We start from the raw sequence: 12,207 nt of genomic DNA, 5'->3' as shown, positions 1-12,207 counted from the left end.
TTCTCAATTTCCCTCTGACTATTTGGCGCCTATAATACAATCCCAGTAAGGTGATTATCCATTTCTTATTTCTCAGTTCCACCCAAATAATTTCCCTGGATGTATTCCTAGGAATATCCTCCCTTATTACAGCAGTAATGCTATCCCTTATCAAAAATGCCAATTCGCCCTCCCCTCTTGCCCACCATTCTATCCTTCCTATAGCATTTATATCCTGGAACATTAAGGTGCCAGTGCTGTCCATCCCTGAGACATGTTTCCGTAATTGCTATGATATCCCAGTCCCATGTTCCTCACCATGCCCTGAGTTCATCTGCATTCTCTGGTAGACTTATTACATTGATAAATTAAACTGCGTTTACTTCAGTCCTACTTTGTTCTCTGCTTTATTCCTTCCTGCCCTGACTGTTTGTTTGACTCGCTCCCTTTTCCAACTATACCCAGTCTCAGGTTGATCTCTTTCCTCACTATTTCCCTGGGTTCTCCCCCCCCCCGGCCCCCACCAACCCTATTAGTTTAAATCCTCCCAAGCAGCTCTAGCAAATCTCCCTGCCAGTTATTAGTCCATTTCTAATTCAAGTGCAATTCATCCTTGTGCAGGTCACTTCTACCCCAGAAGAGATGCTAATGTGAACCCTTCTCCCATACACCAGTTCCTCAGCCACGCATTCATTTGCTCTATCCTCCTATTCCTGCCCTTACCAGCTTGTAGCATCAGGAGTAATCCAGATATTACTACTTTCAAGGATCTTCTTTTTAAATTCCTGCCTAACTTTCTATATTTTCCCTGTGTCGTTAGGAAATTTCTTTTCATCTAGTACTGAATGTTGGATAATCAGTTTTATTCAATGGGTGGTAAAAAGGTGGTAGTGACGCAGCACTGAATGCTGTCAGCATGCATGTAAAATCTGATGTTACATTTTAGGATGACGTCAGTGAGAAGCAAGATATTGAAGAAAAAAACGCAGATTGCAAGCTATATGTGTAACCTAGTCTCTTAATTTTTAACCCTTGAAGACTTGACAGAATGTTTGATGAATCCAGTGCGCCTCTTGAAGCAAATATATTTTTTCTGAACTTAGATTTTTGAAATTGATTGATAAATTGGGTATCTGTTTCAGATGGGGTGCCAAAACTTCTGTACAGATGATTATTTATACCTCATTCCAAAAAACACAGGGTAAAGGTTCGCTTAGAGTGCAATTGGGATTTAAGCACAGATTTTACCAGTTTTGCAAAATATCCTCCATTAACTGCTGTTTTTAAATACACTTTTATATTAAGAAAAGTTTTGTTTTGAAAAATACATATTGGGTTTTGTAGTGGTTTGGTAAATTCAGCTGAAAATGCAAAAGGAAAAAAACATTCTAAATCACTGCCATTTTCCACCAAATTAAATCGCATCAATAATTATTGAAATGACTTTTTAAAAAAAAACACAATTTCTATTTAGATTGGTGTTACAGTGGTGGATTACATTTCTAAAAAGAATCATCTTGCAAATGTATGTGTTAGTATTAGTGCACTTGAAAAATTGAGTTTCATTTTAAACCACCTCAAGGTCTGTACAGCTCCTGGGCTTATCTGCTTGCTATTCACTGTATTCCACACATTGGACACAGGTTCTTTAAAAGTTTGAGTGAAATCACTTTTCACCCCAAATATTTCCACTCAGGCTATTTTTTTTCCTCCGTATTAGCAAGCAGAATAACTTGGCAACTATTGCAGGAAGATTGCTGTGCAAGTGTTTCCTAGTTTGCTTTTTGAGCAATAAACCATTTTAGATTAATTTTAAAATGTAAGCTACTCACTTATAAGTGTTTGTTTAAGTTTTAATTTCTGGTAAGCACTGTGGTCAAGAAAATTGCAACTATAAACTATCAAGCTTATTCAAAACTTATTTCTATTTTGTTGTAACATTCCTATTAAAATAAAACTGTAAAATAGTGAAATTTACTTTCCTTGCTTTGTAGATCAAAACAGCAATGTATCAAAACTGAAGACTCTTTCAGGAGCACTGGATATCATCATCAACTCAGAATATCCATTTCTGCTTATCCAGAGTGAACTGTCCTGCATGCAAGCACTGGTAAATGTTTTCCAATTATTTTAGTAGGGGAAGGGAAGGAAGGAAAAATGATACAGAAGCTAGCAAGGTTTGTTTTCCACTGAGGTCAAATTCATTTCAAATCAATTAAATGGTTGTAGGTAAAGAAAGGTAGATCATCCCTCAGCCAGTCAAAGCATCCCTTGGTGAAATTGCTTTAGTATGTTTAGTTGATGATGCTCAGTTGACCACAAATAATATTTGTTTAAGAGCTGCTTAAAATAAAACAGATGTAAGAAAAGCAAAAATCTTCCTGCTGCTTCTCTGCAATCAGGATGGAGACCAAGGAGAAAAGGTAGGTTTTATTCTGCATCTGGATTGATCTTGTACCTGCTTTTGGAATTCTTAGTGATTACATGATTATTGTGTTTCATTCCAGATTCTCTCCTTCAAAAGGTTTGGAATGTGGGATATTAACTGACCTAGTGTGGTCTGATACAAGTTTTGGTTTGGTAATACTCAAGAGCGGGCCATGTTTATTCAATGTATTATTGGAAGGATTCAGTCTGGCTTACAAATCTAATGCAGAGTGGGCAGTGACATTGCAGTCAACCATAAAGTGTAGAAGAAGTATTTCACTGGACAGTCTAGTTTTGACATTGAAGTATTCATGTAATGAATTTAATACTGTCATCAAAGGGCAGTTTATCTTGAGATGAATAGTTACTATCAGGTAACTTTTGAAAGGTAACCTGTTTCAGAACCCCAGTAAAAACAAGGACTGCAGATGCTGGAAACCAGACTCTAGATTAGAGTGGTGCTGGAAAAGCACAGCAGGTCAGGCAGTATCCGAGGAGCAGGAAAATCGACGTTTCGGGCAAAAGCCTTTCATCAGGAATAGAGCTGTTCAGAACCCCACCCACTCAAGACTTTGACTGGTCTTATTATGAAACAATTGCATGATTATGATGAGTTTTCTTCGATATCCACGTTGTATAAATTATATATTCAATTGCAGTCTGATGATGCCTGCTGGGCACCAGGATTTTAATTGAGTGGGTTTGGTCTATTGATAAACAAGCTGAGTAAAACTGACTGATGCATTGAATTTCAATAGGCACTTGTCTATAGCACTGACATCATTAGGACCTTAGTGATAGAGTGCTGGATCTCTTAACCACTAAGATTCAAATTTGCTCATTTCTGATTTTCATTCCCCTAACCAGTCTTGAGTATTTGTTGATTGATAACAAGTGCCTCCTTTTTACAAAGGGCAAAAATCCAGTAGGGAGCCAGACAGATTTAGGAAGGGAATTCTGGAGCCTGGATTCTGACCAATAAAAGCATGGCAGTGTTGAAATTATTAAAAATATAGTAAGGTCTTTCGTAGCATAATTGTTCAGTTGGTCTGTAATAAAACCAGAAAGGCTCATGTGAATCTGCGCATTTTTTTTATTATTGGCAGAATCCAAGATAGCTTCATCTGGGACACATCAATTTTCCTTTACTTTTTCGCCCATTCATATATGTCAGATGGTTACAGGAACACAGGTGATAATCACCCCACATTGGCTAATGACAGTCCTCTAATTCTGAAAAATGTCATAAGTATAAGAACTATGGAGCAGGATAAAGCAGATCATAAGAGTTTTGAAGTAAAGATTCTATACTTATGTTGGTAGGGAGGCTCCTTAAAATGTAGTCCATCAATGTAGGTCACATTTATTTTGCTGCATTCTGCACAGCTTGCAATGTGAAGAGGCAGGTGTTGCCAAAGATATAACATCAAAAAGAAAGCTGCTTCAGATGAAGAATGATTGATTATTTATAGAGAAATACGAGAAGGAAAGCTGTCTGGGCAGGGAGCAGTTGATGGATGAGTACTTTTGGTAACTTGTATAATCTCTTGAGAAGTTGCAAAGGTAATTTAACATTACCACTCCCTTGATTTTGCATAAAATGAATTGAAATTATTAAGCCCACCCTCTTAATTAGTAAAATTTTTAATAGTGCTGACCAAAGAGAAGAAACAACAAATGCATTGCTAGTGTTGATTTTGGTTTCGAGCTCTGTATCGTATCAATTTTTTAGTTACTCTCATAGATTTTTGATTGAACTCCACTACTGAGGTGCTGCTCAGATGTCTTCAGCAGAGCTGATGGATCTCACTACTGTTTATTGAGGTCTCTTATGGCCAGAGACACAGAGGTGCCCAAGCTTATGAAAGTGCAGCTGTTATACTTCAACTGCTGCTGGAGGAACCTGGCCTAGTTAACATTTTGGGATTGTTGCTCACCTTTATTTGATGGGATGTTCAGGAAACACCTGTGTTGACAATATGGGAAGGCAACCTGCATCCTAGTGCCTGTTGTCTGTTTTCTCCCTGTGGGCTTAATACTTGTTCCACTAATGGACCTTACAACATACTGCAGGAAATCAGTGCTTTGAAAACCACCTTGTCATGAGCTTTTCAAAAAGGGATCTCTGGGGACGAATCTGGAAGCATGCCTTAGGCTCATTCTGTTTCAATTTTCACTATCCCACTCTGTCAGCAACTCCATAGCTCAGAAAGGGGCCAGATGTTTTGACTACAATGGATCAGTTTTGACCTGACACCAAAACTTTTCTCCCAAAATGTTAGCTAATATGGCCATGTTCTCTCTATTTATTGTGTTATGGACATTTGTCAAATTATCTTAAATCCATTATGGAGAGATAATAGACATTAAAAATTTGAATTGTCATGAATGTTCAGAAGTCATCTAAAGTTTAAAATTTCTCTTTTTCATATTAATATTAGCAAGGAAATTGTCAAGCATGCCATGATGGCAAAATGCCTGAAAATGACTCCTCCAACTTGAATGAAGAAGAGATCATAAATCTTGTCAACATTTTTGAAGCTCGATTTTCTTTCCTGTTGTTTCAACTTATCAAACTACTGACCTCTAAAAAGAAAAGCAGGTAATGCAATGCAGTCCTTTCTTTATTTGTCAAATTACCATTTTTTGCCAATTTCCCTAGGTATGTTTATTGTGTACTTTTCGTGCACAACACCATTGTTTGTGTGTATGAGAACATAAAACACAAGAAATAGTAGCAGGAATAGACCATACTGTCACTTGAGCTTGCTCCACCGTTCAGTGTGATCATTGCTAATCTTCTATGTCAACTCCACTTTCATGCTTGCTCTCCATTTCACTTTATGCTCAAGGACACCAAATACCTGAGCCCTAATTACATTCAAAAAAGGCACATCAATAATCCTCAATAGAAAATTCTAAAGATTCAATTTCTCCTCATCTCACTCCTGAATGATTGATTAATCCTTATCCTGAAGCCATGTTCTTGTTTTCCAGTTCATCTGCCAGAGGAAACAAATTCTGTGTCTTCTCTGTCAAGCCCCCACCAGAATCTTTAATGCTACAATGTGATCACCCCGCAATCTTCTAAACTCCAAAGAGCATATGCCTGATTTACTGAGCCTTTTCTCATAAGACAATACTCTCTTAGGAAATAACCTAGGGAAACTTCTCCATACCACCTCTAAGGCGAGTATATTCCTTGGATATAAAGATCAAAACTGAACATTGTACTCAAGGTGTGGTCTAGGGCAAACTCTGTACAATTGTACTTATTCCTTTTGTAAGCATTTTTTCTGCTCCGAAGCCATCAATCTCTGAATTACAACATTCAAAAAACATTGTTCTATCCAGCAATCAGAGTGGTGCTTACTTAAAATTTTAAATAGGTCTTTCAAAACACTTTTTGAGGGTCTCCACAGGGGTTGCAGTAAGTGAATAAGGATGAGAGACCGAAAGGTGCAGACTTGAAGTTAGGAATGCTGCTGTTAAGTGGGATTAAAACAGAGAAGTTCCAGGGCCTGATAATTTACATCCTAGAGTACTTAAGGAAGTGGATGCATTGGTGGTCACCTTTCAAGATTCTATAGACTCTGGAACAGTTCTTACGGTTTGGAAGGTAACTAATGTAACCCCACTTTTTTTTTTAAAATGGGGGTAGAGAGAAATCAGGAGAATTATAGACCAGTTGTCATGACACTGGTAGTGGGGAAAATGACAAAGTCCATTATGAAAGATTTAATAGCAGAGCACTTGGAATATAGTGACAGGGTCTTTCAGAGTCAGAATGGACTTATGAAAAGAAAATCATACTTGACAAATCTATGGAATTTTTTGAGGATGTAATTCATAGAGTTGATGAGAGAAAGACACTGGATCTGCTTCACTTGGAAATTGAGAGGCTTTTGATAAGGTCCCACATAGATTAGCATGTAAAATTAAAGTGCATGGAATTGAGGTAGTGTACTGATTTGAATAGAGAACTGTATGGCAAACAGGAAATAGAGTAGGAGTAAATTAGTCATTTTGAGTGACAGCCAGTGACTAGTGGAGTACTGCAGGAATCAATGCCTAGATTTAGTTGAGGGAACTAAATGTAATAGCTTCAAGATTGCAAACAACACAAAGCTGGGTAGACAGTTGAACTGTGAGGAGAATCCAGAGATGCTTCACTGTGATTTGAACAGATTGAATAGGTGAATGCATGGCAGATAAAATATAATGTAGATAAATGTGAAGTGTAGCAAAAACAGAAAGGCAGATTATTTGAATGGCAAGAAGGTGGGGGAGGGGGCTTACAAAGAGATTGGAGTGTCCTTCTATACTGGTTGCTGGAAGTAAATATGTAAGTGCAGCAAGCAGTGAAGAAGACAAATGATGTGTTTGCCTTCATAGCGAGCACATTCAAGTACAGAAGTAGGGATGTTTTGTTGCAATTGTACAGGACCTTGGTGAGACCACATCTTGGAGTACTGTGTGCAGCTTTAGTTTCCTTATCTTAGGAAGGATGCTCTAGCTGTAGAGGGAATACAGCAAAGGTTTACCAGATTGATTCTTGGAATAGCAGAACTGACTTATGAAAAGAGTCTGGATTGATTAGGACTCTGATCTCTGGAGTCTAGAATAATGAGGTAGGATCTCACAGAAACCTACTAAATTCTAACAGGACAAGCTAGAGTAAACATGGGAAGGGTTTTTTGATGAACATGGTAAGGATTTTTCTGATAAGCGTGGCGCCCAAGATCAGGGGTCACTCTAAGGAAATGGGGTAGGCCATTTTAGACTAAGGAGAAATTTCTTCACCCAGAGACTGATGAGCTTGTGAATAATTTGCCACAGAAAGTCTTTGAAGCCAAAACATTGAATGTTTTCAAGAATGGTGTGTATATAATTCTTGGAGTTAAGGGGATCATAAAGTATTGATAGAAAGCAAGAACAGGGTATTGAATAGGATGATTAGCTATGGTTATATTGAATGGTGGAGCAGGATCAAAGTACTAAATAGCTTACTGTTCTTGTTTTTTTTCTGTTAATGTACTGCTGATGTGGCAGCCAAACTACACAAATTCTGTTTATGGGATATAGTGAAGAGTTGAGAGCAGCTGGATAATGAAAATTCAGGAACAAATTCTAGGAATTAGGCAGCTAACTCAGAACCGAGTAGTGTTGGGCAGCTGCTATGGTGAGAGTATTACTGGTACTGTATAGGGAAAGCAGTGAAGGGTTTGGGCTTATCCTGTGAGCATTAATAGCTCAGTGTAACTGAGAAATTGAAAGTTGAAGAGCTTACAACGCAGCATTTACCTGATGCAAAAGAACAAGATTGGAATTCTGATAAAACATAGGGGCAATTTTAGCCTGGTGAAGCTAGCTATCAGTTAAGAGCTGAAATTGTTGTGCATGAGTACTGGAATGCAGTTTGAGTCCAGGGGCGGCTTAGATCCAGAAAAAGGTGATTAACCAGAACAAGAGCAGTTATTAATGCAGTCCATGACCGAATGATTCTGGAAGGAAATTACAAACTGGGTTGCCCAAAATGAAAAATTATGATCCTTATAAAGTTTAATGAGATTTGTTGATCCATCATGTCATAGCTATCTGGGGGAAATTACTGAGAAATTTGTGGGATCTGTCTTGATCACATTTGCCATTAAATTTGGTCTTTGTGGTGTTCAATCACAGTCTATTACCCATATTTACCACACATTAATTATGGTTGTTCAAATAGAAGTTATACATGTATTGTTGATTGTATTAATGTTCTAATGCAATATATATTTAAGTTTATTATTCTTTGTTCAAAAGCATGGAGTTTTGTGGCTTCATTCTCATAGTATGTTCCTGGAATACTGCATTTTATCAAGTTTAAGAGGAAGAGTTATGTTCCCAGGCAGACTGTTACATAAATTTGACCATCTGACCCACAATTGTAACAAGACTTTCTTATTCTTGCACTCCAATTCCTTTACAATAAAAGATAAAATACCAATTCCTTCCTTAATGCTTGCTGTACCTATGTGCTACTCTGTATTCCTTCTAATTTCTTCTGATATTAATAAATTTTGTGCCTTTTAAAAAGATTATGCCATTCTATTAGTACCAAAGTGAATTCCTCACCTTATGTTCCAGTGTGGAGTGAGTATATATGATGGTATTTTGTTCTGTCAATTTAAGTATTTTTAGGACTAAAATGTGAGGAGGCTTTTATTGTCTCTGAATGGAGAGTGAGGAACTTGTGTTTTATGAATAACTCATAAGTGAACTATACTCTCTGTCTTATACGTGTATTTATGTTAGAGGCAAAATCTAACTTTTAATTTTGGCTACAGTAGTTCTGATGTTGCTGCTGTTAATCAAAATGCAAATTTAGATACAAGTGAAGATGGCTGTTAGCTTATTGTGGGCTTCATTGTAGTTAAGAGTGATTTGGATCGAGCTCAGTTTGTCAAATTCTGTACTAATTTTGGCTTAAAGTAATGACATTGTTTTGTGTTTTTACAGTGGTGTTGGTGATGATCGAATACTGTTGAAAACCTACAAGCATGCCTATTCAACATTGTTGCGGGCAACAGCAGATAAGGACATCCCTCTAATTCAGAGAATCGAATTGATACTGAGTTTACTGAAACATTTATCATCTAGATCATCAGTTGATGAGACTGGATCTGTGTGATCATCAGTTGTTTCCCCCATTGTTGTACTCAAAGGCCCATTATTAAAATTTGAATTTATTTTTGCTAAGATGATCGTTGAACAATGACCGTTGAAGTAACCTGTTTAAAGGCAAATTAGCAAAATTCAAAAGGCATTTATCACTCAAGATACATAAATCTTAAATCATTTGGAGTTATCGATGTGGACAGTACTTGAACAAATGACTGGTACCAATTTAAACTGTCTTTGTAGCAATAATTTAATTTACCCATGAATGTCATATTGACACAGGCAAGAAGTTCCCAGGTTCAGATCCTGTTGTGAATAACCCATTTCCATCAGGTTGTCAGTAAAGCTGCTGCTGGTACCTATATTATTCCTGAAGTGAGAGGAGGAAAAACATTCATTGTCCCTGTTTTCAATTGCTTTTCAGTTACCCTTCTTAGAAATGGAATAAATGCAATGTCTGGTAAAGGCAGTAGTACTTCCGATTTGAATATTTTATTCAGACATTCTACCTCCACTTGAAGAATGGCCACTTGATGAGGAACTGAGGAGACCTGTCTCACAACATGAGTCACTGCCATCAAGAGAAAGAGAAAATTGCTAACCGAAATAAACCGTTTTTTTTTGTTGAAATTGTTCTTCAAAATTGTGAATTACAATATGTGTGCACCTTGTATTCAAAGGTTTGCCAGTGAGTTTCTACATGAAATTTGTACGTAATTGTTTACATTGTAAATACTATCAAAAAGAATGACCCTCTTCAGATGTTGATTAATGAATGGAAATAAATATATTAATGGATTTTTAAGCCCTTAACTCGCAAAGCAGTGTTTCACATATTGGTACAAGTAGCAAGTTGCATTTTAGTTGCTAATTAAGCAAAATATTCATATATTAATAACTAAGCTAGCATGTTTCTCTTGGTGGCAATGTATGGATAGTAAAGATTTATTTGCTGTTAAACCAATGTGTCGATGAATCAAGTGAAAACCAGTACCGTGGGGCTACTTTCAAGGAAAAGGGTGAACTAAAATTTTTGAACATCCGCATTCATGACTAGTTGATGAATATCAGAATGGTTCTTTAAAATTCTTAAAATGTGGAAATTGCTGGGAAAATCATAATTTATTGCCTATTACAACTTGTTATTAAGAAGGCAATATTGCAGTTGATGTGATGCAATTGCTGCCACAATACGGAGGGTATTTCTGATCCAGCAACAGTGAAGGAATGGGAATATCTAAACTTAGATAAATAAAACTTGGGAGTTGATTGTCCTGTGCACCTGATATCTTTGACTTTCTAATTGGAGGTCATCAGCTTTGGGAGAAAGGCAAAGATATCTTGGCAGTTTCCTACAGTGCATTGCATAGATAGAACATAATGCTGGAATTGAAGGTGGGTGCACATTTGATATAGGAGATGAATTGCTGACCATGTGGAATTTGATGTATGGTGTTAAGATCCTCAATTGTTGCAGCAATGTGTACGTAGGCAATTGGACAGTGAATTGTATCATTTAGCCCCAAGATGGGTTTGGGAAGTCAGGAGGTAAATCATTCTTTGTAAAATACCCAGCCTCTGATTTATTTAAAATGTTTATGTAAATTGTCTAGTTGAGGTTGTGGTTAAGAATGATTCCCATGATGTTGAGAGTGAAGAACTTGACTGTGTTAACAGCATTCAGTGTTATGAAGTAGTGAGGCTCACCATCTCATTGAAATTGTCATTGGTACTTTTGTGACACAAATTTTACTTGCCTCTTATCAGCCTTAGCCTGAATGGTTTGTCGTCACAGGCTTTTTTATTGACATTCAAAGAGGATGTAAGGCAGGAATTAAGAAGCTATTTATGTGCACAATTTTCATTTTGGTCATTAGTGCCAATAGTTCTGTGAAATAAAGGAGTACACTCGCTTTGGAATTATTTTAAAATTATTTGCTGTTGCAAATGATTGAGGGAAAAAGGTGTTCCACATGATAACACACTCCTTCGTCAGAAGGTTAAACGTTTACAGTTACACAAGCAGATTGTGTTTTGATAAATAAAATTCAATAAATGAATGTCTGGTTGTAAGTTTGCTCGCTGAGCTGGTAGATTTGTTCTCATATGTTTCGTCACTATGTTTCGCCAATGAAGCCTTCATCGGCGGTTCACTGATGTTACCTAGCATGGTGATGGAACTTCAGAGAACACATCTACCAGCTCAGTGAGCAAACATACAACCTGATCCATAACCTGAGCTACAAATCTTCTCTAAAATCACAAATGAATGTCTGCTTTTCAAGATGTACAGTTTGTATATTACATAATAGCATTGCAGGACTTTTGCTAACATGTAAAGTTTGTAACTACAATTGTGTATATATGTTGAAAAAGTGTGCGGTGTTCTCCAGGTAATTTGGAATGCAACATTCTTTTCTAAAAATCAGGATTGAATTTAGAAATTACTTCATATACTGTCAATTTAAGAAGTGTGAAGAATGGGAAAATAAAGAAGCACATGTAGAATCTGGGACTAGTGTGCCTGATAACTAGTACCAAATGAAGATTCTGATAGTTTTGCTTAGGTCAGGTTTTATTCCCTTGGTTTTCTATGAAGTTTCCACTGTATTTTGGGCTGAATTGGAGAATTTTATTCAGTGAAAACAGCTATTTATGAATCCATCTCAAAATTTATCAGCTTTTTAAAAAAACAATGTTAAGTGGAAGATATCTAGGTTTCACAGGATAACACAAGCCATATTAAAAATGTTGGAAGTTAAATGAACAAGCTGGTTACTTTATTTATAGTTTATTGCAAAAGTGTTGCAAGATCTGAAATTCTTTTGTAATTTTTATAATTAAAAAGTCAGATTTTTCACGTTTCCTGTTCAATAAGTGCATATTATCTATATATGAGAGCTCTGCAGAGTTTACTCAGAAATACATATTGTTTGGAAGAATGTTTTTTTTCCCTGCTGCTAATAGATACAAACTAATACTTTGTGACATTTTTAAACAATATAATAAAATATGAAACAACCCATCATGCAGTTTGTTGTCAATTGAAGTCTATGTACAGTGATACCAAATAAATATGTAAGCTAGAACAGGCAGTGAAATGTCAAAACAGTTTGAATTAGAAAACAAATTTGTATG

At 36.6% G+C, this 12,207-nt stretch overlaps 1 protein-coding gene across 2 annotated transcripts in view; it reads left to right on the top strand.

The window, feature by feature from the left end:
* Positions 1–12,084, top strand: part of edrf1 (erythroid differentiation regulatory factor 1) — a 74,911-nt gene extending 62,827 nt beyond the window's left edge. Inside the window, exons 22-24 of one of the 2 annotated variants that reach the window (XM_060842004.1) lie at positions 1,974–2,089; positions 4,848–5,008; positions 8,908–12,084. In XM_060842004.1, the coding sequence (XP_060697987.1) occupies positions 1,974–2,089; positions 4,848–5,008; positions 8,908–9,079 (449 nt within the window). In that variant the 3' untranslated portion in view covers positions 9,080–12,084. The remainder of the gene's footprint in view (positions 1–1,973; positions 2,090–4,847; positions 5,009–8,907) is intronic. The other variant, XM_060842003.1, reaches the window with a different exon arrangement.
* Positions 12,085–12,207: the final 123 nt, after the last annotated feature.

Source organism: Hemiscyllium ocellatum, chromosome 22 (genome assembly GCF_020745735.1).
Source record: "Hemiscyllium ocellatum isolate sHemOce1 chromosome 22, sHemOce1.pat.X.cur, whole genome shotgun sequence".
NCBI classification, from domain to species: Eukaryota; Metazoa; Chordata; class Chondrichthyes; order Orectolobiformes; family Hemiscylliidae; genus Hemiscyllium; species Hemiscyllium ocellatum.
This window is presented reverse-complemented; position numbering and strand designations above follow the sequence as displayed.